Raw genomic sequence first — 27,498 nt, 5'->3', positions numbered from 1 at the left:
AAGCAAACGCGCGTTACACGTTAAGACTTCATGCAACACATTTTTTTCTCTCCTGTGTGTGTGTCTCATCATCTTTCCTACGTTTAGAGCGCAATAAAAGCAAATGAAAAAAAAATCCCACTCTGTTCTCTGTAATGAATCTGAGCGAGAAGTGAGAAATGAGCTGTTTGAGCAATTATTCATTACACCCCCTCCTAACGCGCGCGCTAAAGGTGTACCAGCGGTAAGGCTAACTTTGTTCTATCGCAAACATATTATCCACCACCTCCCCACCCAGTCCAGCCCGTGTACACGATTAGCATCTCCCAACACCCGTATCATAGCTGCTAACTGGAGAGGGCAGTCAGTATCTTATCGCGTACAACACAGCCGCACGATCACTTGTCCGATCACTTGTTTGTTCGCTTGAGTGGCTGACTGACTGGCTGGGCGAGCTTTTCTTGGGGTGGAAAGAGTGTGTGTGTGTGTGTGTGTGTTTGCACCCGGATTCCCGGAGAAGAAGATGACACGGGAAGAGTTCAACTTTGCGACGAGTGACACTGCGGCTGGGTCGTCGTACAGTGGCCCCGAATGGCGACGCCAGCTCGATGGCGAACGGGAAACGGTGAGCAATAGTCGCCGCCCTCCCAGCCAAAAGCCGCCAGGGGTGGGCTGCAGTGCGCTGTGCGTGGGAGTATTGGTCGCCGTGGTGGTGATCATCGTGCTGCTGTGCATCAGCCTGATCGTGGTGTACGAGAACGAAGGTCAAGTGGTCGCGAAAGTCGACCTGTACGATGTCGAGCTGCCGGCAGGTGAATGACACGATGATGTAATTTATTACACTGCACTTTTCTTTAATTATTTATTTTGGCTTCTGTTTTTCCACCACAGAGCAAACCGTTTGGTTCGAGGCGAATCTGGCCGAACTGCGCAATGCCTTCCGCGTGGTGGACGAGAACAAGAAGCGTGCGAAAAACGTCGTCCTGTTCATTGCGCTGGACAGTGCGGCAGCTGCGCCGGCCGATCCGCGACCCGTCTGGGAATCGTTTCCCCATCTGGCCTTGCTGCGCCCCACGAGCCCGGACGGTGCCGGCGCCTCCGTCTCATTCAATCCGACCGCCATGTTTTGTGGCATTGAGCCACGCCACCGACATACGGTTGGGTTTGATTCGGCCGTTTCACCTTCGGACGATTGCAACGAGCCGCCAAACAGCACGCACCGTGCGGCCTCGATCTTGCAGTGGGCCCAAGCCGTCGGCCGTCTGACCGGGGTGGTAACGAACGGGGAGCTAGTGCAACCCACGCCCGCGGCCCTGTACGCGCACACACCCAACTCGAGCTGGCTGTACGCGGGCCCGGATGGGCAGCAGTGCCCCGACGTACGCACGCAGCTACTGTACGGTGAGACGGGTCGCGCGTTGAACGTGATTGCCGGCACGCTGCCCTGTCCGGAAGAGTTTTGCCGCGAAGCGTTCGAGTCGGCGTGGGAGGGGGAGCGGCTGGACGCGGACACAAGCTACAAGCTGGCCACCGAACTGAAGGAGCTGCTCGATCCGGCCCTGGACGAGCGCGAGTATGCGCTGGGCCTGTTCGAACGGCAAACGCTGGCCCAACCGAACGCTTTCCACGATCTGACCGTCGGTGCGTTGCACGTGCTGGACCGGCCGGAAGGCTTCGTGCTGGTGGCGATTGCCGATCCGAGCGTGCCCATCGGGGCGGCCGAAGTGGATGCTGCTGTAAAGGCGACATTACGGAAGCTTGGGTGAGTGTGTTTTTCTTTCTGTTCGAGCTCGAACTGCTGAAAATTTGGTTTCTCTTTTTACAGCGCCGTGCTCGATGATAGTTTGATCGTCGTGGTACGCTCCGATGCACGGGAGGGCGATGCGGCGTTCGCAACCGTACATGCCACCGGCCCAATGTCACACCTGTTGCATCGCGTGCACGATCAGACGTTTCTGGCGCACTTCATCTCGTACGCGGCACGCATCGGCCGGTTCCGGGATGCGGATTTGACGAACTTTATCCTCCAAATGGTGTAAAATAGGGTTGGAATGGGAATATTGCAAGGGAATTACAATCTTTTTTTTAACGAAAATGCAAACAAGTTGCATGGGCTATCGTTAAAAGGCCAACTTGAGTGTAGAAAACGTAAGAAATAATTAATAAACGTCATTTCCTGTACCATTTTGACGGATATTGATGAAAGTTGTTAACAGTTTAAGGTCCCATAAGTGGGTTGATGTCATGTTTTTATAAATTGCGTACATTCCAATCCTGGAACTAATCCTGAAGCTATTTCAGCCATAGAAATGGTCTCAAATCATCCTTTAATTTGGATCCTGCCTCAATCTAAACCGCGGCGAAGGTACCGATCAGGATCATATCAAGAACCAGGAGCTGGAGGGTTTTTTTAGGTTCTAAATATTGTCATGTGTCTTTCCAGGTCGTTGAACTGTTTTGAACCTGTTCCGACTGCGACTAGTGTTGGTCCGATTCCGACTCCATCAAATTCCGAACCACTGAGTCGCGGAGTCATTCGGAGTCGGAGTGACCCAAAGTCGTCCGGAGTCGTCCGGAGTCATTAGGAGTCGTCCGGAGTCATTAGGAGTCGTCCGGAGTCATTAGGAGTCGTCCGGAGTCATTAGGAGTCGTCCGGAGTTATTCGGAGTCATCAAAATCGTCGGAGTCGTACGGAATCGACCAAAGTCGGAATCATTTAGAGTCGTCCAGAATCGATTGGGGTCGACCGGAATCGGCCAGAGTCAACAGGAACCGTTCTGATCAGGCATTTCATTTCGTTGTGTTTTTTGTCTTCCATTTTGCGCGTGCACTTCGTATACATCCCTTTGTTTTGAATGCCGACTCCGGCCAGACGACTCCGGAGGACTCTGACTCCGACTGAGAGTGACTCCGGGTGACTCCGAACGACTTCGGACGATTCCGGAAAATTCCGAACGACTCCGGATAATGCAGGGCGGACCTACCTTCCGGAGTTGGTTCCAAAATTATCGCAATCGGAATGAAGTCGACTCCGGATTTGTAGCGACTTTACCCATCACTAGCATGCACAGCAAAAAGCTTAGCAAAGACACACGTTCTCGTTCAATCGTTCAACCCCTTTGCAGAAGCTAAAGCACCAACAACAACAACAACAACATTGCTGGAGAGCTTTTTTGACGTTTTGCCAAGTTATGAAATAGTGACAGCGCGTCCCTTTTCGGGAGGGAGGGAGAGAGAAGGCAGGGCAGGACAGGGCGAAGGTTTACGACACACCTGTGGACGGGTAAGAAAGGCAGCGAGCAGCGGCGGCAACGGAGTGGAACAACGCACGGTCAGACAACACATACGCCTCAAATTTCGCGTCGTCATTTCTGTCCGGCAGGTAGGTGGAGCGCTCGTTCGTTGGTTTGTTTGGTCCGGAGGGGACAGAGGCTTTTTCCGTGCGAGTGTGGACCAATTCACAACGGTTGGCCACAGGGGGGGGGGGGGGGGGGGGGGGGGAGCGATGTCTCCGCCATGGAAAACGGCGCACGTGCACGCGTGCAACCTTCGGCGCACAAATCCGGTTGTTTTTCCTTCAGTTTCACACGGTCCCAGGCGCTAAGTGGACGGACTGTTATCAGGCGGGGACAGTCTCCGGCATAATACCAGTCGGCGAAGCGATAACACTGCTCACGGATGTGCTATTATCGCAAAACAACAAAACATTCACATATTCCTTCGCTCTTTGACGAGGGGAGATTATGTAAGCGCAAAGGCGACCCGATCCGAACCGCAAATTCCGTGTGTGGAGCTGGCAGCGGGACAGTCGCGGCACGGCACTGAGCGGAATCTGGGGCAACGGTAGAGGGGGGGGCTACATTTAATCGAAAGTCGTCGGGCTATTGATTCATTCACACGCTCCTCACACAGTCACAACACAAACGTCTGGGCTGGCTGGCGGAGGCCGCGCACAGATCGCGTGCGTGATTTATTTACCATTTTAATTGACTCCTGTTGACCTTTTTTCTCCGTTTTCCCTTTCTCGCGTTCTAGACAAGTGTGTGTGTGTGTGCGTTTGGTGTTCCTCCAGCAGTGTGAAAATGAACCAGCAGTAGCGCCCCAGGTGTGAAAACAACAGCGGTACAGCGGGTTGAAGCTACCAACAAAACGTGTGCCTGTGTGTTTGTGCGCTACCCTTGCGGGGAAAGAACTTTGCCCCCGCCCATCCCGGTCAAAAGTTTCCGGTACAAGAAGCAAACGGAAAACCGTCCCAACGCCGCCAGAGGATGGTGGAGGAAAAGCTAAACACGCGCGGCTGCGTCTTCTCGCTGCTCTACTCGGTCGGCTCGTTCGCGCTGGCTTGCGCAAGCCTGTCCACGCTCGACCCGAGTGACCGCATTACGGTCCAGAAAGGTGCGCTGCTTATCAGCTTAGGGTTCGTGTACTTTGTCGCCCTTACCGAGTTTCTCAACCAGCTGCTGCTGCGGACGACCATCGGGCACAGCTTCGTCAAGCGGTACCGGTTACGCGTGTCGGACGTGCTGGACATCACGAACAAGTACGTATGCGCGGTTGCTCAAAGCACAACACTCAACATTGTTTTGTTATCTCTAATTCCTGTCCTAATCCTTTCGCTTTCCTCGGCAGGCTCGTGTCCGCCGTGCAGGCCGCCTTTTCCTGCATCGCCGGGCTGTTCGTGTGCCGCTGGTCGTGCCCGCGCAACTTTCTGCACGCTTCGCACTTCCTGTCCGAATCGTACGCCTGGTTTGCGGCCTCGTACTTCTTCTACGACCTGTGGTCGATGTACAAAATCTATGCGGCCGAGGCGGCCCTCAAGCTAAAGGTTAAGCTGGGCCTGCAGTCGTCGGCCGCCGGGGACAACAACAATCAGGGCGGGGGAAGAAATGGCACCGCCAAGGGGGACGATGCGGCCGGAAACGGTGGGATGGAGAAGGCGGCCACACTGCAGGCGCTGGAGGACATTCCGAGCGTGGCGCAAGGGACACTGTCGTTCGTGACGCCCTGCAAACTGGGCATCCCGAGCTTTGCCAAGTACCTGGCGTCGCATCCGTTGATGGTGTTCCACCATCTGTTCATTGGCTCGTACGGACTGGTCGTTATATCGGTAAGGAAAGCGGCGTCACACGTGTTTAAATATGCAAAAGGAGTGGATTTAATTCTAATCCCATTCCTCTCTCTCTCTGTAATTGCTTTTCAGTATCTTCGAGGCGGGCTGGGAGATTGCGTGTTTAGCTTCATGTTCATGATGGAGCTGTCCACACCGTTCGTGTCATTCCGTAGCATTCTCAGCGTGATGGGATTGAAACAGTCGAAGCTGTACGTCATCAATGGGCTGGTGATGCTGGTCACGTTCTTCTGGTGTCGCGTCTTTCTAATGCCGTACGTGTGCTACTACTACAGTCAGGTAGTGAACAAACCATTCCTAGAGGTGAGTTTGATCGGAATATATTGAGGAATATTGGATCCGGGTCTTACGAATTTCTTTCTTTGTGCGCTCTTCCCCTAGGCTGTGTGGAACTTACCGTGGGGATGTAAGGTGAGCATTTTGGCACTGTTTTTGCCACAGCTCTACTGGTTCCGGTTGATGGTTCGAGGTGCAATGAAGGTATGTACCGCCACGACGCTAGTAGTGATGGGTAAAGTTGATAAAAATCGCGAGTCGACTTCGATCCGACTCCGATAAATTCGGAACCGACTCCGACTCCTAGCTCCGACCAGCATTATTCGGAGTCGTTCAGAGTCGTCCAGACACGTCCGGAGTCATCCTGACCCATCCAGAATCGAAGTCGCCCAGAGTCGTTGTCGTCTGGAGTCGTCCGGACTCCCAAAAACTCCAAACGACTCCAAACGACTCCAAACGACTCCGAACGACACCGAACGATTCCGGGCGACTCCGAACGACTCAAGATGACTCCGACTCCCAACGACTCCGGCCGACTGTGGACGACTCCGGCCAACTCCAGATGACTCCGACTCCGCAGGACTCCGGTCGTCTTCGGACGACTCAGGATGACTCTGGATGACTCCGACTCCGCAGGACTCCGGTCGTCTTCGGACGACTCAGGATGACTCTGGATGACTCCGACTCCGCAGGACTCCGTTCGCCTTCGGACGACTCCCAACGACTCCGGTCGGCTTGGGACGACTCCGGACGACTCAGGACGACTCCGGACGACTCCGGACGATTCTGGACGACTCAGGATGACTCTGACTCCCAACGACTCCGGCCGACTCCGGGCGGCACCAAAAGACTCCGGAGGACTCCAGACGACTCCGAACCACTCTGGTTCGGACGATTCTGAACGACTTTGGACGACTCTGAACGACCCCGGGCGGACTACGGACGGAACTAATGGTCCGGATTTTGTCGGAGTCGGAATTGAACTAACAATAGCCGACTAGCTACCTCTAAAATCATTTCTAAAAAAATCCTACACATCGTTTTATCCTCCTTTTAGGTTTTCTTCCCACCGAAAAACAAGCGCAACACAACGATCGCGGCAAACTCGTGCGCCAACGAAGAGGAGGCGTCCGCCAACGGTGGACCGATCAAAGCCTCACAATCCAAAGATAGCGAAATACGATCCTTAATGTAAACTGGAGCAGGGTTACACACCGAGGATAGGTGCAGGGTGTGTGTGGATACCGCAGACGACAGCTTAAGCACCAGTGTGTTTGTGTGCTAGCGCTTGGTGTGCTTTTGTGGGGATAGACCGACCGATCGACCGACCGACCAGGCGGATGAGGGCATATATTTTGGGACGAAGGGCATCGACATCTTTAGCAACGTGTTAATGGATAAGTGTTATTTTGTGTGTAATTGGAATATGCATCGGCCAGACATCCAGATGTAAATTGGTTACAAACGTTTTGGAGGTTCGATTTCAACGTGCAGCGGAATGGAAGCGAGGAGCAGCCCGGTGGTGTAGGGAGAGCGTGCAAACAAAGGAGAATCAGGTGTTTTCCAAGGCCAGGGATAGTAACTTACACCCACTTCCATCTTGATACAGGCTACAGAACAAAGTAGAAACGTGTGCTGCTGCTTAGTTTACTAGTCATAGTAGTTGCGTTTTTGTTTTTAATTCGTTTTTTTTACACCCAGCAACTGTAAACGAATCAAACCCCCCTTCACCCAGTAAACAAATCAAGTGCAGGGATTGAGATGTATTCCTTCCTTAGTTTCTTCCAAAAAAAGGGTTTCTTGCCAGTCGATCCCAGCCCTGTACCTCCACAAAATGCGCGATTACCTTAAAGTAATGTTAGTATGATAGTTTTTTTTGTTGTTGATGTGAAAGCCGTTAAGTTATAGTTACTACAGTTGAGCATGGAAACCAAAACCAAACGTAGGATTAGCCGAAAACCATACCCATCCCACTGACCTACACCCACACACACAAACACAATCAGGAACATATTAAACCCCTGTTACCATCCCCAGTATCCGTTAGAGGGGCATTCCACGGAACGGAAGCGCACTGCATTATTACTTATATATATACAGCGAACAACGTCTCTTGAACGGCGCGCGCTAGATGATAGACTTTTTTGTGCATTTTTTTCTACAAAACAAACAAACAAAAGCATAGCGACAAAACACCCACACACACACACACATATTATAGCGCACAATGTTTTTGGTGCGACTAGTTTACAAACGGAAAAATAGGAAAAGAGTACGATATACACAGATTACATATTCTACTCCCGCCTCCTCCTCCTCCTCCTCCTACTACCCCTCTCCCTATCCCTTCGAAAGGAGTGCATAGTTTTATGTATGGTAGCGCAGATTTAGTGAGAAGAGTGCGCAAAAGGGCGAACTGAAACTGTAGAAGGATTTAGTGAAGGAAGCGCAAAACGGGCATCAAAAGCTGAACGAGGATGAGTGAAACGATCAAACAGAAAACAGAAAACAGAAAATATTCATATAACTAATCAATGGAGCTTTCATATTAGTGTGATGTTTACCAATGTTATTTGTACACGGCGCGAACAGAAGCGGTAGTAATCGGCAAGGTAGCGGAATAAAGCAGCAGCAGAAAACACACCCATTACCATATGAAAGGACGACAGATAAAATAAGGGGGAAATTAAATCAAAATTTAGCTGAATGATGCTAGGACACACACACAGACTGACCTGTGGGGTAGTTTTGGGGTACACACACAGACACGCATTGGCTTACACAAGTTCGGACATCTTCACTCATTAACACACTGGCTGAGTAGGATTTAGTAGAATTTGAGCGTAGGGGGTGTAGCCGGGAGCATTTCGCTTTCGAAAGGAACGCCGACGGGGCGGCATTTGTTGGCGAACAACCGGTTCGGTGGAGATCGGGGCCGCGCAAGGTGAGAGGATTGACTTTGAAACAATCGCGTGTTTTTGTAATGTTGCACTTTGTCGAAGCGAAACGGTTTTTGGCACACCTTTATTCCACACAGGAACGAGCGGCAAAGTGGCGAGAAGCGCACGCCTTGCGCCGAGAATCACGGACGGAAAGGACGGTGTTGGTGTGTTTGTGTATCGATTTACATAAAATAATATAATGTGTACTGGAATTTTGTAGCTCTTTTTTCTGTCTGTGCAAGGGAATTTACTAGTTATGGGAGCTCAGAATTCGACTTACTCGATTCCGATTCCGTTTTCGAAATCAGTTCCGGATCCGATTCCGATGTCGATTTCTGAACCGATTCCGGAGGCATGTGCGAAGTTGAATCTGGAACCGATTCTGATTCTGCAGTCGACTCCGAATCAGAATCGGCTCTGGAATCGGAATTGACCAGGGAATCACAATATGCTCCGGAAATGGAATCAAAATGACTCCAGAATTGGAATTAGATCTTGAATTGAAATTAGAAGTTTCAGAAGCGAAATCAGTCCGGGAATCTCCTTCAAAATGGATCGTTTACAAGTAAATTTGCATTCTTTGCGGCTATTAATACGTCGCGCCATTGGACCCATACGCCTATTCTAATGGAGATGCTGAAATCGTCTCTGATTTCGAAGCCGATTCTGATTTCGGAGCCATTTTCAACTCCGGAGTCAATTCCGATTCCGGACCCGTTTCCGATTCCGGAACCGATTTCGGAGCCAATTCCTATGTCATCACTAGAATGTAGCTTCTCGGGTTTGCTATTTTTATTCTGAAACGTATTGTTTGAAAGCAATTTCGAATGAAAAAAAAAGCTCTTCCCTTCACGAGAGCGAAATTTTCCTCAAATCATTAGGATTTTTTTGAATTTACAATAATGTAGTGTACCTTTTTTGCACGCTACTGTACGTGAGCGATGGTGCGTGAGTATTCAACCCGACAGTGTAAGTGAAACGTCATCCAACGAGGAGGGCGCGCACACATGGTCAGCAAACCTTCGTCTCCCTTGCGGTGCCGCTCTAGTTTCCTGCGAGCACACAGCGAAGGCGATTGCCCGTGCAAGAACGTACCAACCAATACTCGCCAGCCCTTTCCGGAACGCTTCCGGAACGAACGTGCGTAACAATTGTGTGTGTGTGTGTGTGCGCGCGCGAGGGGTAAGGAGTTTGTGTTCCGTTGCGGTTCGGCGTTACAAGGGGACCGTCTCTCCGCACCGGTACAACGACACTCTCACACACACACACACAGGCCGCAGTGCAAAAGCGGAGGGGGGCTTGATGACCCCGACAGCTTCTACTCCCTGATTGTTTGGTAACATCCAAGTGTGCTGTGTGTGCGGGAAGTGGATTGCGAAAATTGGCCGTGCCGTGCGGTGTGAGTGTGTTCCAGGCAGGCCGCACCGTACTTTCTTGTGGCCTGTGGTGCGGAAAAGCGAATTTGTCGTCGCAAGTCGTGTTTGCTAAAACAGTCGCCTGCCGTTGCGGCATAAGGTGGTGTGCAGCCTTCCCCCTGCTCAGGGTGGTTCCGGACGGTGCAGATGTGAGCTCGTGATAGGAATAGTGCATTTGTGTGCGGATTCAAGTGATCGGGAAGAGAAAAATAAACAAGGCTTACAGGGAGCAATACTTTTCCATCCACCCAATCCACCAAACGTTAGTGGCGGAATTTGCTTGCAAAAAAGCGACAGTGAGAGGAAAAAAACCGACCAAAGGTAGCAGCAGCAGCAGCAGCAGCAGGAAGCAGCTATGAATCGGATGGTAATTTTTTGTTTTGGTTTTTACACATCCTTCCCAAGCAGTGTCATCGTCACATATCCCCTTCCGCCCTGTCTGGGTGTAGCGCCTTTCAACGCTGCTGTCAGTTTCAGCAGCTCATGACCGGCAAGTTTTCGGGAGGTTCCGGGAGCATGCAAAAAACAGAGGCAGACAACATCCCTCCTTGCCAGTATTAATCCCGTGTATCCTGTACGTTAGCGATTATAAAAACATGCAATCGGGGCGGAAGAAAACAGAGCCCCCGGCTGGAGGAATAGAAAAGGCATAACATAACCAACAACATAAAAAAGAGGAGGGGGGCGAGACGACGAATGTCATATTTTGACAGAACAACATGCTGCTGTAGGGTGGGGGACGATCGGAGGGACAAAATTCGTGGACAGATTGGGCCGGTATGTTCGCAGCCCATCCGTGTTCGCTATCCTGGAATGTCCTTGGTGAATTATTGGTCCTTTTCGGGTAAATTGTACATAGCGCATTAGGAAAAGGACCTTTACATGAGGATGGGTGTGGCTTTTATGGTATCGATTTGAGGGGAGGACGATTGGAATAGGGACTCTCCCGGCCACCAAGACGGATTAAGTAGGAGGAAAGTGGACACAATAAGCAGCTCTTATTTCTCGCAAGCAGTAGGATTTATGTTGATGATTAGTGCAAAGACGCACCCAAGTAGGGATAGATTAACGATAGGAACATTTAACTTTGTTTTAATGCCGCATGCTGAAAAAACCAGGAATGTGTAGATAAATAGACCCGAAAACTATTTTTTTTTGTAAAATAAGGACACTTTTAAGCCAAATCTGGCAACGAAAAGAAGTTAAAAAAGGGAATGTTTTCTCGTGTGCCGCTCGCGCCAACACCACCACCACCACCATCACAATCATCACAACGTGCTTGAAAACACGTGGAGCCGACAGTAAACAGGTTGCGCAGCATGCCATGCCATGTGGTTTTTGTTGCCTTGCTTTTGGTACACATTTTGGGGTGGTTTTTTCCTCTTCCCCTTCGTTCTTCTTTTTTCGGTGGTGAATGGCAATGCCGGCAGCGGCTAAATCGCATCGATCGCCATGTGGTGGGAAGATCAGGGTCTGGTTTGATCATTTTTTGGACCGTAATTTGGGATATTTGGTCGCTCTGTGTGTGATAATTTTGTTTTTTTATTGCTTCTGTAATGTTATCTTTGGCCAATGGTTCACTTAAAAATATTGTATTTTAAAGTAAATGCTATTTTTTTATAATTTTATGAAACTTCCTTCTTTTAAATCCATAAATAAATCCCTTTGTAGCGTTTTTACTATTATCTAAACGTTTAATTTTTGCACATAAAAACTGAATATTTTTGGGATACTCTCTCGAACTCAAAATTTCAACTCAAAACACATTTTGTACATTCGAATACTATTAGTAAATTGAATCTTCGGATAATATATCGTATATTTAATTAACCATGTAACCGAGTTAGCCTGTGATAAGATTGCATCGTCCTCGGAAATTCCTCGGAGAATTACAATGGGGAAAACGCGGGAACAATTAATTATTTAATGAGCAATGTGCTGCTGCACAATAGTCTTTCGTTAGCGAAATTTTACTTATTTCCCATTTAAACGGCTTTTAATGTCCTTCCGTTGTCGCTGATAAGTAATAATTTAAACTTGTTCCCCCCCCCCCCCATTTCGTTGGGCTGTTTTGCAGGCTTTGAAGAAATCCTCCTACGGCATGGAGGAAGACGACGATGACGAGGAGGAGGAAGCCGACGAGAAGGTTGGCGGCGGTCGCGGCGGCGGCGGCGGCGGCGATTCAACCGATTCCGACTTTGACGACGACGAAGATCCGGACGAGATTGAAGTACCAGGTAAATATATACTTAAAGCCAACCCGTGCCAGTAGAATCCCGTGCGCGCGGAGTCGCCAGTAAATGGCTGCCATGACTGGGAGGTTTTGCTGACTGCAAATGCTTGCCGAGCGGAGGATGGTAATGGTAATGATCTGCTTTTTGTTCGCGATTTCCGCACATCGCGGAAGGATGCTGAAGCCGCGTAGTGGCGAGTAAATAATATTCAAGATTTTCGGACCCGATCAGGAGGCAGCAGCATTTGACATGAAGGAGATAAAAGGCCTTGGTCGGACCAAAGAGGCAACCAACCGATCCAGCAGCAGCATTTAATTGTGTATGTACATCCCGTGGTGAAACGGGGTTGTTGCTTTGCTGGATGCAGGCACAGGGCACTGGCTGAGGAGCGTAAAAGCAGGCCCGGGGATGTTGGAAGATACAAATCTCAAATCAGCTCGCTAATACGAGCTAATAACTAACCCGGTCCGACCTGCGAACCAGCGAAGCCCCCCCGGGGGACCGAGTTGGAGGTCTTGCGGATTTGTCCTGGGCTGCCCAGTGCATATGATGCAGTCATGCAGCTGAACAGCCACATCCGCCCGTTCGCCTGCTGTAGACGGCGCGGACTTGACCGGTTCAACGTTTTGGGCCTCCCAAATTATCTCCTTCAGCCCACACGTTCTTATGTATATATTATTATCCACCAGAACGCACCCACACACACACATACAAACAAGCAGTCATAGGAGAATCGATTCAATTTTGCACTGCGCCTCCCCTTCCAAACCTTCCATCTCCAAATCCATGCAGGACATCGTCAAGTAGGGGACCGCGACCCATCCGATGCTGTCCGAAACCCCCCATTGCCGCCGCGCTGGTTGCTGTGGCGGATCGGTTTGGCGAATTTCTCACGAACAACAAAAACCCCTTTCCATCCCTCACACACACACGCACACAGGTCGGAGGGCGACGATGAAGACGACGTTCCAAGAAACTGGAAGGGTTCGTCGCCACCGCGACCTGTGCGGGAGCGTCTTCGCAACAAACAACCCGAACGCGAATGCCGAACAACCCCTTTCGGTGAAAGATTCCCGTCCCGTCCCGTCCCGTCGTTGTCCTGTGTACCCAACCCCCTTTCTAAACTTTCCTACCACCCTCTCACCCTGTTCTTTGCATAATGTAGGCATCAATTTCTTGCTTTAAAGTTTCCCGTAGTGCGCGCTGTCTCTCTCACTCTCTCTCCGTCCCACGCTCATGCCTAGAGGAGGGGGTGGCCACCACCACAACGACCCTCCGTTTTCCCCCGGTAGGTTAGGCTGCTTGTCGTTTTGCTAGAAGAAGCAGCAGCAGCAGTTTGAGCAGAATGAGGTTGGGAAGGGTGAGATTAGTAAGGGGTAAGGAGAAAGTTTCCCTCATTCCAACTCCCTTCCTACAATCTCTCCCTCCCCCTTTGCTTAGGCTATGGAGGAATTGTGTTCGCGATTCTAGCACCACCCACTGGGCGTCCGCCCGCCCGTCCCACCCATCTACCCACAAACCCGCTGGATCGTCCTGTGTGTCGACCGTTTTCCGTTCAAAACGATGATTGAGTCCTGCGTGTGTTTCCGCGGACCATCATCCCTGTGGTGGGTGGGTTTGGGTGGGGTAAGCAATAACGCTGCCGCTAAGACGTGAAGCATCCCACCTCCTCCCACCCGCCCCCGTTCTAATTGTGGCTCTATGACTCGCGCGCTGATGTTTGTGTGCTTCTGTGTGTGTTTGTTTGTTTGTGTGTGTGTGCGCGCCACATTCTGGCTCTAACGGCTCGGTCGGTAAAGGGTTGGTTCGTTATTTGTGCGTTCGTCAGTTGAATTATTAGCTCGCATGTGTCAGGACGCGCGCGCGAAAGGCTCTCCCGGGTTCGTCGTTTACCATCGCACCGCACCGAGTTTTGCATCTCTCGCTCTCTCTCTCGCTCTCTGTCACACTCTCTCCCCCGCGTCCGTTTTGGCTTTTGACCGACCGAGCCTAAATTTATCGATCTGCTGTTCCGTGCTGTTTGTTTGCTCCGCGCTGTTTCGGGGCAGTTTCGGGGGCAGAGCAAGAAGACGCTGCTAGCAAGACGCTGAACCAGGGAAGGTCGAAAGCGGTTGACAACCACAGCCACCAAGGTATTCGCGATGTCGGTTTCCGGTTTGTGTGTGCCAATGTTACCTTTAATTCCTGTTTCAAAATATTCGTTATTTCATTTGCTGTTTTGTTTTTGTTGTTTTCTAATACCAAATGTCTTTGCTTTTTCCTCTTTTTCTTCAGGCGGCGGCAAAGATCTGGCCACGGTTGCTACGCTGACGAAAAAGTACAAAACGGAAGCGGCAGGCACATCGACCGTCGCGGGCACCGGACTCGGCATGATGGCAGCAACCGGCATTAGCAGCAAAAGCGATGCAAAGCAGCAGCAGCAGCAGCAACCCGGTCAGAAGGTGCAGCCAGCGCCGCCGGTTCTGAACAAGCTGGCCGGCGGTAACTTTATCATTAAGCAACCCTCCAAAGATTCGATAGCGGGCGTGATGAAGGCGAGCGGCGGTGGTTTGATCGCGGGCAACAGCAACCGCACGGCAAGCGCCATCGGCACCGCCATGAAGCCAACGGGTGGCTCGCGGTTGACCGGACCGGTCGGTACCGGCACGGGGGGCAGTGGTGAGTAGTGTAATCGTTCACAGAATCTTAGTATATTAAGGGGGGGTTGCCTGTTGTGTGCCGGCGGCACAAGGGCGGAAAAGAAAGGCGGCTCATTGAAGTGACGTCACTAGAGCGCGTTAATAAGACCGCTCTTGCTCTACCAACCACGGGGTCAAATTTCCCGCCAAAAGAAAAGCATTTTGTAGCAGGAAAGACTCAACATCCTTACCTGTTTTACTGCATTAGGCTTTTTTTTGGCGTTTGGAAATGTTGCCCAGGGTTGCCGCGATGTCTTAGGTTGGTTGGTGCTTGAAGAAGATGCACTAGCCATGCTCTTTTCAACGCCTCCCTTACTTGCTCCTCGCTAACTTGCCCTTTTGTCTTTTGTCTCTTGTTCTCTTCCTCCCGCACCACCCGGTTCCATGTTCCTTATCAAATATCTTCCACCCTTTCTCCGCTTCCGCACGCCGCCGCGCCGTTTGTCTGGAATCTGGATGCGCGGAAATAACGCGCCAACCGGACATCGAATGTCTTGTACACGCTGCTGCTTGCTTGTGTGCGTGTGTTGGTGTGTTGGTACATAAATCCTAATCACCTTCTTCGCCCGCACTTTACGCGATGCATCCTTCCCCATCCCACCTCTGCTTCCGTTGCATAAATTATTTGTGTCCTGCGCTGCTTCGGTGCAACTTGGGGATGTTTCCCTCATCCCTCACAACCATTCCTCTTCCACCTCTGTCCGATAATTTCGTATGAAATTATTTACTTCCGCGGTCCGATTTTCCGCCATCGATCTTGTGTGTCCGTGTGTGTGTGTTCGTGTGTCGATGCAGCGTCGGCGACAGTTGCCGCTGCTGCTACTGCACCGTGTCCATCTTCGTCGACGAGCGGTGGAAACCGTTGGGTTGGGTTGGGTGGCGAAGGTCCCAGCGGTAGCAGCAAACCGATCGGGAAGGCAACGGCTGCTGGAGCAGCGATGATGACGACGGCGACGACAACAGCAGCAGCACCGCCGATCACCGGCACGGTACCCCCGGGAGCGACCAGCATACTGGGCGGGCTGGGCAGCTACTATCCGCCCGGCATTGCCACTCTGCTGGCGCAGAGTAAGTTACCGCCGCCACCGGCCACCGGCAGCGCCCGTTTGCGGCAGTAGTGCGGCGGCGGCGGCAGCAGCCAAATGGTTCTGCTTTTTTTCTTTTCCTGAGCTGTGTTTTTTGCGTTTGATGTCGATTTTTGGTTTCTTTTCATTCCTTCCCTTTTTGGTAAGGTAATAGATATTTTACATTGATTTGTTGTTATCGTTTTCCTCCTGAATCGCATGTAGTTAGTGTCAATCATTGCAATATCTTCTGTTGGTTAGTTGCATGCTTTGGCAGAAATCAGTTTATTTGGTTACTAATTTCTTCATTTTGAATTTGAGACGTTTATAAGGTTATTTTATCAACTAGAAAACACAATTGTTGTCGGTCAGGTCAGTCAAAGAGGGTTACTTTTGTACCACTTGTGGACTTGGCTTTTAGTGACTTATTGGTTTTCCCCTCACAGCAGGGCAGTCAAAGTCCTACACGAATGTAGACACGGTCCGTTCAGGGCTTGAACTCATTACGGTTATGTTGTTAAGTCGTTCGAGTTGATGACTGTACCACCAGACATGCCCAATGGTTGAGATATATTGGGGAAATATAAGCTGCGGTTTTCTATGGTGCTATGGGAATATTGATACAACCAGATTGGATACTATCGATCAAAATCGTTCCACTCCAAAATACATAATTATGCAAATTGATTAAAAATTAATTTATCCCGTATAGTGACAAAAAATTCAAATAATTTGACAGATTTGAAACACACTCGTGCCTCTGTAATGGATAATTTGTGTAATTGAATTCCAATTGTTGCTGATGGAGCTTACTAATCGGTCCGCTGGGGCAAGGGGAAATAGACGTCAGCTTCTATGTGCTTGTGCAGATGTTAATCTCTGCGAATGTCTCTGGTACATAATTAGATGGAATTGTGATTGGCTTCTAGTTGCGTTTCGCTTCACCCAATGTGTTCCTGGTTCGGAGCATATTTATTGCATATAAGACATTTGTAGTACATTGGCATGGCGGGTTTCCTTTGTTGGATCATTTCTATAGTTGTGTTTGGCTATGTCTTAAGCCATTCAGTCCATTTCTATTCGTCTCTGGAGGACCTATTTACTTACTCGGTTTCGTCTCGTTTGTGTTTCCAGCCATATATTATTTTCGTATTTATGATTGATGTTTATATTGTTAAGTTATTTAGATTATAATTAATTATCCTTTTTTATTAGTCTTATGCTGCTACTTATAATTGAATAATTAAACTTCTTTAACGTGCTTTTCTTTCTCGCCCTCTGCTATCCTCAGTGGAAATGTCCGGCCTCGGAGGGTACGGTGGCAACTCATCGATAGGCGGCGGCGTTAGCAGCGGTGCGATCGGCTCCGACAGCGTGAATAAAATTATGACAAACCAGCTAATGCTGCAAAACCTGCAGGCGATGCTGGTGGCCAATCCACACTACCTTACCAGCGGTATACCGACGCAACTGCTCTCGCAAATGGTGATGGCAGATCCTAGCAAGGTACTTTTAATAGAATTAAAGCTGAGTTTATTATAAAAAAACTCGAACTCGTCACTTGTGTGGAAAATATTAATTTCAACCGTTTTTTGCCAGCTACAACTCAACCAAATGCCCGAAGAGGAGGAAGCGGAAGATGAAGAGATGGGTGTGGCGGAAACGTACGCCGAATATTGGCCGGCAAAGCGTAAGTAGGAATAATCAAATTTTGTGCTAATTTATTTTTAATGTTTTTTTTTCTCTCTCATTCCTTATTTTCACAGTAAAAATAGGCAAAAAGCATCCGGACCCGGTAGTGGAAACGGCCTCCCTATCATCGGTCGAACCGAGTGACGTCTACTATCAGCTGTCGATTCCGCCCGAAACGATCAACGGTGGGTTGCTGAGCGCCCTTCAGCTCGAGTCGATAACGTACGCGAGCCAGGCACACGCCCACCTACTGCCGGACGGGACGAGGGCCGGGTTCCTGATCGGGGACGGAGCGGGTGTCGGTAAGGGTCGTACAATCGCCGGCATCATCTACGAGAACTATCTGAAGGGGCGCAAAAAGTCGATCTGGATATCGGTGTCGAACGATCTGCGGTACGATGCGGAGCGCGATTTGCGCGACATTGGAGCCGGCAAGATTGAGGTGCTTGCCCTTAACAAGGTAATTTTGGACGCTGACAAAAAAGTATTTCCTTAATCTGTGATTACTAATTGGACTGTATTTTTCCCTCTCCCACAGCTCAAGTACGCCAAAATCAACTCCACGGTCAACCACAACGTGAAGAAGGGCGTCATCTTTGGCACGTACTCGGCCCTGATCGGAGAGTCGCAGAGCACGGCTGGGAAGTACAAGTCGCGGCTGAAGCAGCTGCTGCAGTGGTGCGGGCCCGACTTTGACGGTGTGATCGTTTTCGACGAGTGCCACAAGGCGAAGAACCTTTGCCCGGTGGGCTCGAGCAAGCCGACGAAAACGGGCCTGACCGCGCTGGAGCTGCAGAACAAGCTGCCAAAGGCGCGGGTCGTGTACGCGTCCGCCACCGGCGCATCGGAGCCCCGGAACATGGCGTACATGGTGCGGTTGGGCATCTGGGGCCAGGGGACACCGTTTCCGTCCTTTAACGATTTTATACAGGCGGTAGAGAAGCGGTAAGTGCTGATTTGATTGTGGGGATTGATTTTTTTAATTTTTCACTCATTGACGGTTGATTGGATTTTTCCCCACAGTGGCGTTGGAGCGATGGAGATCGTTGCGATGGACATGAAGCAGCGAGGCATGTACATTGCGCGCCAGCTAAGCTTCCACGGGGTGACGTTCAAGATCGAGGAGGTGCCGCTGACGAAGGACTTTAAGCAGGTGTACGATGCGTCAGTGGAGCTGGTAATTATTGCGTTTATTTTGCAAACTTTTCCAACAATTAACAGATTCCCCCCCCCAATTTCTTTTCCTCCGCAGTGGGTGGAAGCGATGCAAAAGTTTACCGAAGCGGCAGAACTGATCGATGCCGAGAGCCGCATGAAGAAGACGATGTGGGGCCAGTTCTGGTCGGCGCATCAGCGCTTCTTCAAGTATCTCTGCATCGCCTCGAAGGTGAACCACGCGGTGAAGGTTGCGCGGGAAGCGATCAAGTATGGCAAGTGTGTGGTGATCGGTTTGCAGTCGACCGGTGAGGCTCGCACGTTGGAGCAGCTCGAGCGGGACGATGGCGAGCTGAGCGATTTCGTGTCGACGGCAAAGGGTGTGTTGCAGTCGCTGGTGGAGAAACACTTCCCCGCACCGGACCGGAGTCGGATCAATCGGTTGCTGGGGCTGGCCGATGGTCGCACACAGCTTGACAGTATACTGCAAGATATTGCCCGCAGCAAGGCGACGGCACCCGCGTCCGGAGGAACGGCTCTCGGGGATGCGAAGCGAAAGCGAGCCGGAGCCTCCGGCAAGACAGCGGGCGTGCCAAAGACCAAGCGCTCGAGAAACAACGGTTCGTCGGACGATGAAGGTTCGTCGTCGGATGCATCGTCGACCGCCTCATCGCCCCGTCGCTCCAACGAATCCGACTTCCAGCCGTCCGACAGCGAGCCGGAGGAAAGCGACAACGACCACTACGACAGTGCGGCGAGCCAGAGCGACGAGTACAATCCGTTCTTCACCGGGTCGGGCAGCGACGACGACGATCCGTGGGTGAGCAGCAAAACGAAGTCATCCTCCTCCTCGAGCAAGGTGAAGTCGAAAGGCAAGAGCAAACCACCGGCGACAACGGCGGCAGCGACTGTTTCGTCCGCCGCAGCGCTAGCGCTGGGCACGGGGCGGAAGAAACCGATCAGCACGCAGGACAAAATACAGGCCCATCTGACGAAGAAGCAGACCGACACGAAACCGACCACCATCCAGTCGAGCAATGGCTTCTCGATCCAGCTGGCGGGTGGTCCACCGCCGAAGGACGCGATCGAGCGGGCCTGCCAGATGAAGGACGAGCTGCTGGCGAAGATTGAACGGTTGGGCGACCGGCTGCCGGCCAACACGCTCGACCAGCTGATCGACGAGCTCGGTGGGCCGGAAAATGTGGCCGAAATGACTGGCCGGAAGGGGCGCGTCGTGCAGAACGACGACGGTTCGATACAGTACGAGTCGCGGTCGGAGCAGGACGTGCCGCTCGAGACGCTCAACATTACCGAGAAGCAGCGGTTCATGGACGGGTCGAAGGATGTGGCCATCATCTCGGAGGCGGCCTCGAGCGGCATCTCGCTGCAGAGCGACCGGCGGGTGCGGAACCAGCGGCGGCGCGTCCACATCACGCTCGAGCTGCCGTGGTCGGCCGACCGAGCCATCCAGCAGTTCGGCCGTACGCACCGATCCAACCAGGTCAATGCACCCGAGTACATGTTCCTTATCTCCGATCTGGCCGGCGAGCGGCGGTTCGCCTCGACCGTGGCTAAGCGGCTGGAATCGCTCGGTGCGCTTACGCACGGTGACCGGCGGGCGACGGAAACGCGCGACCTGTCCCAGTTCAACATCGACAACAAGTACGGCCGGACGGCGCTCGAGTCGGTGATGAAGACGATCATGGGGTACGAGTCGCCGATCGTGCCACCGCCCGCCGACTATCGGGGCGACTTTTTCAAGGACGTGGCGGGGGCGCTCGTGGGCGTCGGGCTGATCGTGAACAGCGAGCAGATGCCGGGCGTGCTGAGCCTCGACAAGGACTACAACAACATCTCCAAGTTCCTGAACCGCATCCTCGGCATGCCGGTCGAGCTGCAGAACCGGCTGTTCAAGTACTTTACCGACACGCTGGAGGCTACGATCGAGCAGGCGAAAAAGCGGGGCCGGTTCGATCTCGGCATCTTGGGTGCGTATGACCCAGCCACTAACCCTGCCCTAGCAGATGAATAATGGTGTCGATTTGTCTCGTTCTACAGATCTTGGTGCAGCGGGAGAGAACGTCACGCGCATCAAGCTGATTCGGTTCGCGCGCAAGCACGCGACCGGAATTGCGCCAACCGAGCTGCACGTGGTAAAGGTGGAGCGTGGCATGATTTGGCAGGAAGCGATCGACAAGTAAGGGCGCAAACTTTGTAAAACACTTTTTAGTTGCAACGATTAGTGATGAGAGTTTTGGAATCGGACCTACTCGATTCCTATTCCGTGTTTGGAATCCATTCCGGAATCATTTCTGAATCTGGAATCGATTCTGATTTCGGAAACAATTACGATTCCGGAAACGATTCCGATTCCAGAACCGATTCCGATTCCGGATCCGATTCCAAAGCCTATTCCGTAGCCGATTCCGGAGTAGACTCTTAATCCGGAATCGATTCCAGATTCATTCCGATTCCGGAACCGACTCCGATTACGGAATCGATTTTGATTCCGGTTCCGATTCCGATTTCAGAAACCTATACCAATTCCATTTTGGGAACCAATACCGATTCCGATTTCGGAACCGATGCCGATTATGATTTCGAAGCCAATTCCGGACCCGATTCCGGAACCTATTCTGGAGCTGATTCCGGAGCTGATTCCGGAATCGATTCCGGAAACTGATTCCTGATACTATACGGAAGCGATTCTAGAAAATTTTAGACCTAGCCTGAATCGACTCCGACGAAAACTTCATTTTTCCCATCACTAGCAACGATCGATTATAAATATTTGTGTTAACCTTCTCTCATTATTTGTAGGTGGTCCGAGCTTGGTGGTGAAAAGGAAGGCTTCTACATCTCGCAGCATCCGCGCAACGGCAAGTACAACGTGGTGCTGGCGATCGAGATCGAAAATCCGGCCAAGAAGAAGGCACTAACGGCCGGCGGGGGGGCCAGCGAGTTGAAGGGCAAGAAGGAAGCGATCCTGTTCCAGATCTACCACCCGAACACGGGCCTCCAGTTTAAGCACGAGACGCTGGCCGAGCTGGAGAAGAAGTACAAGAAGGTGCTCAGCACCGAGGCGGAACCGCACTGGACGCAGCTGTACGATGCGTCGATAAACACCTGCTCGCACAGCTACTGGAAGGGCCAGTGCCGGAACGTGTCGCTCGGTCACGAATGCGAGGTAATGTGGTTAATGTGGCTCCAAACACTCTCGGTGAACGTTTATTAAACCGTTTTCTTTACACCATTACAGATTGGTTTGCGGCGACGTACGTACAGTGTGCTGTCCGGCTCGGTACTCGCGGTCTGGGCGCGGGTCGAGAACAGTCTGGCCGCCCGCATCGGCAACCAGTCCCGGCTGCAGGTGATTCGCCTGAAGACGAAGGAAGGCGTCAAGATTGTCGGTACGCTCATTCCAAAGAACTGCGTCGAGCAGCTGGTCAAAGATCTGGCCAGCGATTCGGAGAAGGTGGACGAGGTGATCTTTGACGAACAGTAGAGCAGGAGGTCCCGATTTAGGTAGGGTTTGGCCGCATCCCGGTAGATGTTCTTTTTGTTGTTATTTGACAAAACTTCACAACCCTCCACGATATGCGAGAGGAAAATGTTCCTACACCAACGGCACGACTATTGTATAGGCGGTTCGCGCGGTACTGATTATGGGGTTCGATTGAACCCGAGCCGATTAGAAGATTTTCCTTACAATTAAGAACGTTTATCGGACGGCCTCCCGACCAGCTTATTCATCACCCCCCCCCCCCCTCTCTGGAAAGCTGTGACGTGCGATGCTGTACGTCTTTAAACGAGAACGCAAGACCCCTGTCGTGATAAAGGAAGCCCGATCGCAAAGAACGGCACTCAAACGATAGAGAGAAAGATGCTTAGTCACGATAGCGTGTTTTATTCCTCCCGGTAGCACTTATCGGTTTAGCTTTTTGTTTGTTTATTTTGTTTCGTCCTTAGAGAGACTGTCCTTCGAAGAAGAACCCATGTTTGTTGTAAAGTTTGTGTACAAATTATCTCTTAGTTAACGGATCCATCCCCCCCCCCCCCCCCCCCCCCTCACGCCGATACTTTTAACATACAAACCCCCCGAGAGTCAGCGTCGTGTGCGTGTCGAAGGCGTTGCGGTGTTTCGTTTTAGTTTCGGGGACGTTTCTTCCGCCGGGACTGCCGCCGCGCGCACCCGTGTTTGGCGTGTTTTGCTTTAATACTTTAACGTACGTCACGCCCACTTCCCCACCCCTTTCCTTCGTCACTTCTAGGGAGCGTGGGTAGAGCGAGATTTCTCCCGTCATTTCGGAAGGATAGCAAAATAAACAGGATTTAGAGAAGTCATACATACAACCCGGAAGCGTTTTGCGACTTGGCTTAGGGAAAGAAAGAGATGGGAAGGGAAACGTGTGTTGTGAGTGTTTCTAAACGAAGTAAAATTTAATAGAGACAAGTAAATGGTAGATAAAACAAAACAATAATGTCGGTCAACAATTGCTGCGCGTTGCGTTGCAGACTAGAAAAGGTGTCCAGTTTTTAGCCCGATCGTCTGCAAAAACCGCTCGACGTGGTGGTGGGTGTTGGTGTATGTTGTCATGTTGGTTTGTCATACAGTAGAATAATATCCTCATCCGTGCCGTTCGCTTTGCGGGCCTTGTCTAATGCTTGATACGGAATGTAGCATACCCCTGAGAAACATAAAAAATTAAAATACTTAAAACCCTCCTACAAACCCGCTCTCCTGCTTTACTTACTGTCTTTGCAGGCAGGATTGCGGTACATAAATTTTTGCAGCTTTTTATTATACCCGCACAGCACTATGTAGTGTCCCATGTAGCTCGGAGTAATGCTTAGGCAGGAGCTGCAAAGGAAGCAACGCTTTAGTTACTTTTCCCGCATACCATCTAGCAGGCCTTGCGCTTACCGTATTTCGCAAGGCAGCTTGTTGAACTTGCACAGATCGCAGTACAGCAGGGAGGCACTGATGAGCAGTATGATGTTGCCGTACGTGCCGAGATGGTCGATCAGGAAGCGATAGTTGACGGTGCACTGCCGCACATCGACCCCGTTCTGCTCGGCGTAGCGGAATTTGTTATTTACCCTCAGCATATCCTACGATGTTGGGAAAGATAAGCAACGCACTGTAGCGTACGCAGCCACACATATTGAGAAAAGCAGCTTACCAGCGTGTAGGATTTGTAGTAATCGTTTACGCGATGGTTCGGGTTCGCACCGATCGTTTTCGTGAGGTACCGGTGCGGGACATTGAAGTCCTTCAACACGTAACACAAATCAATTGTCCATGTGCTGAAATGAGGCATTTAAGTGTAAAAAACTGTCAACACACACACACGCACACAAAGGGGCTAGCTGTGTGACCTACCTTTTGCCAAACTGACCCTCGTCGCACATCTGCTGAAACTGGGACAGAAAGGTTTGCCGCTGCCGACGGTCCAGTACCATTAAAATGCATGCCAGCCCGCAGTCCCAGTCGTACCGTTGCGTAAAATGCACAATCGGATTTTCGAGAATGTCCGGAATGTAGCTCGGTATGTCTGGAAAGTGATAGAAAGTGATAGTGAAGGCCACCTGCCATGGGAATCGAAACCGTTCGTGGATATACGGCCGTTACCTTCCATCGTGGAGCGCACTATCAAACTGGCTGGGAGGCTTATCTGGCTTGTGTCCCGTCAGCGGTAACGTTGCTCACCTGTAGTACTGTGGCCGCGATAAAGGTTGGCCCTGGGGGAGGATTGAGGAGACAGCGAGTTCGATAAGCGAGAAGGGCTGTTGTTATCGCGCGATATCGATATCGAAATCGGGCTCGTGGTGTCGAATTTCACATCCTAACACTACTGGCGCATCAATATCTCTCACACATACCTGAGGAAGGTGTTCGAAGACGCTGGTCGCTGGTAAGTTGGTGGTTTGCCAGCTTGGCAGTGCGTGTGCATTATGGTTGCGTGAATGCGTAACGATTACATTGGAACAATTGCAGCTAATGGAACATGACTTTTGTTTGGTTTTTCTCTGGCTAGCAGCTGGCGGGAGCAATGAATCACCAATATGGGTGATTCTAGTTGGATTCTGTTTGTTTTCATCCACTGTCAACATTCACCATTAGAAAGCTGTCAAAGTTCGGCTTTTCCGCTGAAAGGCCCTTCGGGACTGCTCGAACGAAACCCGCTGCGCAAATTCGAGCAGTTTTCTGCGTACCCGCTGCGCAGATTCGAGCAGTTTTCTGCGTAGTTTTTTGCGTCGTTTTGTGTCAAAAAATACGCAAAAAACAGCGCTGGACTTCAGCCGAAACTACCCGCTGCGCAAAGCGACGGAAGAAATCAAGGCGTTCGGAGAATTTTATCATGCCTTCCTTTTCTCTCCAACGGCAAATTTGTCGAGCAGCTCGTCGAGCTGCCCGTCCCTGGCTCCGCCTCATTCCCCTCGCCTGAGCGCGCTGCCGAAGGTTTGGATGTGTTGGTGCATCAGACGTCCAATCGCTGTCAGCCGTCGTCCGTGCTTTTTCCCTCCATAGCGCCATCTCTTTCTCGCGTGTGGTCAATGCTCGCGAGCTGTTGTGGCGCCTAAAAATGCCGTTAACAAACATTGCGGCAATGTAGTTGCATTTTCACAAATCAAACCAAAAAAGGGCAATGAGTTCAAACGCTGCCATGTAAAAATGACCAAGGAATCGCTAGTTTACGCAGGAGGGTTTGCTGTGCAACGCGCAGAACCCTAATTCGCATTAGCACGTTCAGCCCGGCGCTAATTTTCATCAACTTTTCTTTCCGCCGGCATCTAGAACGCAAGTTGATTGTAAAACCAGTATGCTGGAAAGTTCACTGGCAGTCCCTGGGGCCTGCCATCGAACTGAACGTGCAAAGCATTAAGCGTAACTTTGTTACACTAAGCTTTTGCTTTCGTATGGTTTAGATTACACAGATATGCTGAGCCGTCAGCGCATGGGTGTGTACGTGCGTGTGTATGCACTTTCGCCAAATGTGTTTTCTTCCGGAATATTATGATCCATCGGTCAAAACAGGAAGGTGTTTATGACAGTGGCGAAAGGACGAGTTGAGGTCCATGTAAATGGTAACTGATGACCGGGAGGAGGGGGTACTGGCACACAGCTGTTGGGAGATTGAACAGTATACTTAAATCGGCGGCGCGGGGGGGGTGGCCAAGGGACCCCTACGATCATCGGTCACAGGCCTTAAAATTGTTGCCGGCATGGGGGAGGGGGAGAGCTGTGCAAATAGTTCTCCAGCCACGGGGCCCCAACGACCATCTTTTCGGGGGCCTTTATCGCTAATACTCTGTCCACTTGTAGACATACGACATACTACAGACTAGAAATCTTCGTCGACCGCCTAGTCCGCCTACCGTTAGGTCCACCGCTGGTTCATGACGGTGTTTTTTTGTTGTGGAGGTGCATCCTTCCCCCTGCCTGCAGCGTATGCATCGGACAGGAGACAGTGTGGCAGTATGCAAGTTGCCCGCTGGATAGGAGCGATCCCGCGGCACCTCATTACTCACATCTGCATGCCCGTCGTGGGTTCTAACCGCGTATGAACCGTCCGCCGTAGCAAGGGGTTAGTCACCGGCTCCGGCTACGTGGTACTCAAGTCCTGAAAAGGCCGGCATGATCGCGTTGGCTATTACGCCAATAATAATAAAAAAAACTTAGCATAGCAGTCCACACCCGGGTAAGAGTTTGTTTTGACTTTGTTGCTGCCGGGCTACCGCTGTGACGCGACAAATGCACGGAATGCACTCGACCAAAACATGAACCTACCGATCCGAACCCATTCCAAGGCAGTGCCGGTCGCACGGCGTCATGATACCGACTCAAAACCAACAAGCCACCAGATTCTGGACGGACAGGTGCAGTATCATACGCGCACCGTAATAAACCAAACCAGAATTCTCTTATGTATGAATTCAATTCAAGTTTTGTTTCCACTTGCGTCCGCTAGCGGAATTGGAAAGAAATGTGTAACATATCACATGCACGTTTGCTTCGATCGTTTGTCTTTTTAATACCCCCAACAGCAGAACCGGTCGCAAAGATGGTGGTGCCAATTAAATGGTTGTATTGTCTCCTAGGTAGCGGTAATCGACCGGGCGGCGTACAGTGCGTTTTCTGAGAATGCATGGAGTGTGTAGACGCAGCCGGTGACAATGCACGCATCAGAATCAAACAGTTTTGGGGTTCCCGCACGCACACACACACACGCGCACGCACGCATGCACGCGCGTACCCGAGAACGCACCCCCGAACGCGCGTACACGCACGATCGATTTCCGCTACCTTATCGGTAGAATTGCTGGCTTAACTTGTATCGCATCCTCATCCAAAGCGCCGGGCGGGGTGGGGGATCGCGGCATGATAGAGTGAACGGTCACTTTCCCCGCGCTGTGTGCGTGTGTGTGTGTGTGTCGTGGCCCGAAAACTAGAGACAGATTTAGGCATATTTTTAAAAAAATATTTTATTGCCACTATACACCGTGCTACATGATGTTTAGAAGGTCGTTGAAGCATCAAACATGTTCAAATTAAAAAAATTAGATTAGTGTTAGACGTTCTCCTACGCTTGTTTTAAATAGGCTTCTTCACCCTCAATTGGCAGGGGCATCGAATGGTCTCATCAGCAGCGGCACGAAATAAAATAAACCATCAATACACCGATAACACTTTAAATCCCAAAATGAACCAGCTTCTCCCGCATCGTCAAGGTCACACACGAATAAATAAATGCTAACACCCACCAATTACAATACACAACCGCAATGTACATATACACCAACGCATACACACTGATTAGCTGACGGCGAAAGGCACGGGCTGAAGCGCAAGTATAAGGCAAGGCAGGGAGGGGAAGGGAGTTAGAGGAAGAGGAGGAGGAAGGAATGGGCGCCAATATTTTTGAATTTTTTG

The 27,498-nt window shown here is 51.0% G+C and overlaps 4 protein-coding genes across 7 annotated transcripts; 3 read left to right on the top strand and 1 right to left on the bottom strand.

Annotated features, from left to right (window-relative positions):
- The first annotated feature begins 83 nt into the window (after nucleotides 1–83).
- On the top strand, nucleotides 84–2,169 carry LOC121598769 (membrane-bound alkaline phosphatase-like). Its single transcript, XM_041926043.1, has 3 exons — nucleotides 84–791; nucleotides 871–1,741; nucleotides 1,805–2,169. Exons 1-3 carry the CDS (start codon nucleotides 503–505, stop codon nucleotides 2,016–2,018), a joined length of 1,374 nt encoding a protein of 457 aa, XP_041781977.1. The 5' UTR covers nucleotides 84–502; the 3' UTR covers nucleotides 2,019–2,169.
- A 1,023-nt stretch (nucleotides 2,170–3,192) lies between these two features.
- On the top strand, nucleotides 3,193–8,537 carry LOC121600694 (ceramide synthase). 4 transcript variants are annotated; one of them, XM_041929551.1, is made up of 6 exons: nucleotides 3,193–3,361; nucleotides 4,015–4,519; nucleotides 4,609–5,086; nucleotides 5,180–5,410; nucleotides 5,489–5,587; nucleotides 6,441–8,537. In XM_041929551.1, exons 2-6 carry the CDS (start codon nucleotides 4,248–4,250, stop codon nucleotides 6,576–6,578), a joined length of 1,218 nt encoding a protein of 405 aa, XP_041785485.1. In that variant the 5' UTR covers nucleotides 3,193–3,361; nucleotides 4,015–4,247; the 3' UTR covers nucleotides 6,579–8,537. The 4 variants fall into 4 exon arrangements, with proteins under 4 accessions (XP_041785485.1, XP_041785488.1, XP_041785486.1 ...); XM_041929554.1 differs by having other exon boundaries at nucleotides 3,359–3,445; XM_041929552.1 differs by lacking the exon at nucleotides 3,193–3,361 and adding an exon at nucleotides 3,509–3,724.
- Nucleotides 8,538–9,311: 774 nt separating this feature from the next.
- Nucleotides 9,312–22,916, top strand: LOC121600693 (protein strawberry notch). The gene is made up of 13 exons (XM_041929550.1): nucleotides 9,312–10,107; nucleotides 11,818–11,977; nucleotides 14,249–14,632; nucleotides 15,448–15,720; nucleotides 17,008–17,222; nucleotides 17,316–17,406; nucleotides 17,483–17,868; nucleotides 17,947–18,353; nucleotides 18,432–18,585; nucleotides 18,661–20,551; nucleotides 20,622–20,760; nucleotides 21,384–21,750; nucleotides 21,823–22,916. The coding sequence occupies exons 1-13, from the start codon at nucleotides 10,096–10,098 to the stop codon at nucleotides 22,066–22,068; spliced, it is 4,725 nt and encodes a 1,574-aa protein (XP_041785484.1). The 5' UTR covers nucleotides 9,312–10,095; the 3' UTR covers nucleotides 22,069–22,916.
- Nucleotides 22,917–22,978: 62 nt separating this feature from the next.
- On the bottom strand, nucleotides 22,979–24,693 carry LOC121600695 (protein GUCD1). The gene is made up of 7 exons (XM_041929555.1): nucleotides 24,447–24,693; nucleotides 24,196–24,305; nucleotides 23,947–24,118; nucleotides 23,747–23,870; nucleotides 23,488–23,675; nucleotides 23,318–23,424; nucleotides 22,979–23,251 (listed from the first exon to the last, which is right to left on the bottom strand). Exons 2-7 carry the CDS (start codon nucleotides 24,200–24,202, stop codon nucleotides 23,157–23,159), a joined length of 693 nt encoding a protein of 230 aa, XP_041785489.1. The 5' UTR covers nucleotides 24,203–24,305; nucleotides 24,447–24,693; the 3' UTR covers nucleotides 22,979–23,156.
- Nucleotides 24,694–27,498: the final 2,805 nt, after the last annotated feature.

Source organism: Anopheles merus, chromosome 3L (assembly GCF_017562075.2).
Source record: "Anopheles merus strain MAF chromosome 3L, AmerM5.1, whole genome shotgun sequence".
Lineage (NCBI taxonomy): Eukaryota > Metazoa > Arthropoda > Insecta > Diptera > Culicidae > Anopheles > Anopheles merus.
This window is presented reverse-complemented; position numbering and strand designations above follow the sequence as displayed.

Bases quoted from the DNA above. Each gene is read 5' to 3' on its own strand.
- LOC121598769 (XM_041926043.1), top strand. From the start codon at position 503: ATGACACGGGAAGAGTTCAACTTTGCGACGAGTGACACTGCGGCTGGG. The intron at 792-870 runs GTGAATGACACG...TTTCCACCACAG, and splicing joins CGATGTCGAGCTGCCGGCAG to AGCAAACCGTTTGGTTCGAG. The intron at 1,742-1,804 runs GTGAGTGTGTTT...CTCTTTTTACAG, and splicing joins GCGACATTACGGAAGCTTGG to CGCCGTGCTCGATGATAGTT.
- LOC121600694 (XM_041929551.1), top strand. From the start codon at position 4,248: ATGGTGGAGGAAAAGCTAAACACGCGCGGCTGCGTCTTCTCGCTGCTC. The intron at 4,520-4,608 runs GTACGTATGCGC...TTTCCTCGGCAG, and splicing joins GTGCTGGACATCACGAACAA to GCTCGTGTCCGCCGTGCAGG. The intron at 5,588-6,440 runs GTATGTACCGCC...TCCTCCTTTTAG, and splicing joins TGGTTCGAGGTGCAATGAAG to GTTTTCTTCCCACCGAAAAA.
- LOC121600693 (XM_041929550.1), top strand. The intron at 15,721-17,007 runs GTAAGTTACCGC...TGCTATCCTCAG, and splicing joins TGCCACTCTGCTGGCGCAGA to TGGAAATGTCCGGCCTCGGA. The intron at 21,751-21,822 runs GTAATGTGGTTA...ACACCATTACAG, and splicing joins CGCTCGGTCACGAATGCGAG to ATTGGTTTGCGGCGACGTAC.
- LOC121600695 (XM_041929555.1), bottom strand. The intron at 23,676-23,746 runs GTAAGCTGCTTT...CCAACATCGTAG, and splicing joins ACTACAAATCCTACACGCTG to GATATGCTGAGGGTAAATAA. The intron at 23,425-23,487 runs GTAAGCGCAAGG...CTTCCTTTGCAG, and splicing joins AAGCTGCCTTGCGAAATACG to CTCCTGCCTAAGCATTACTC.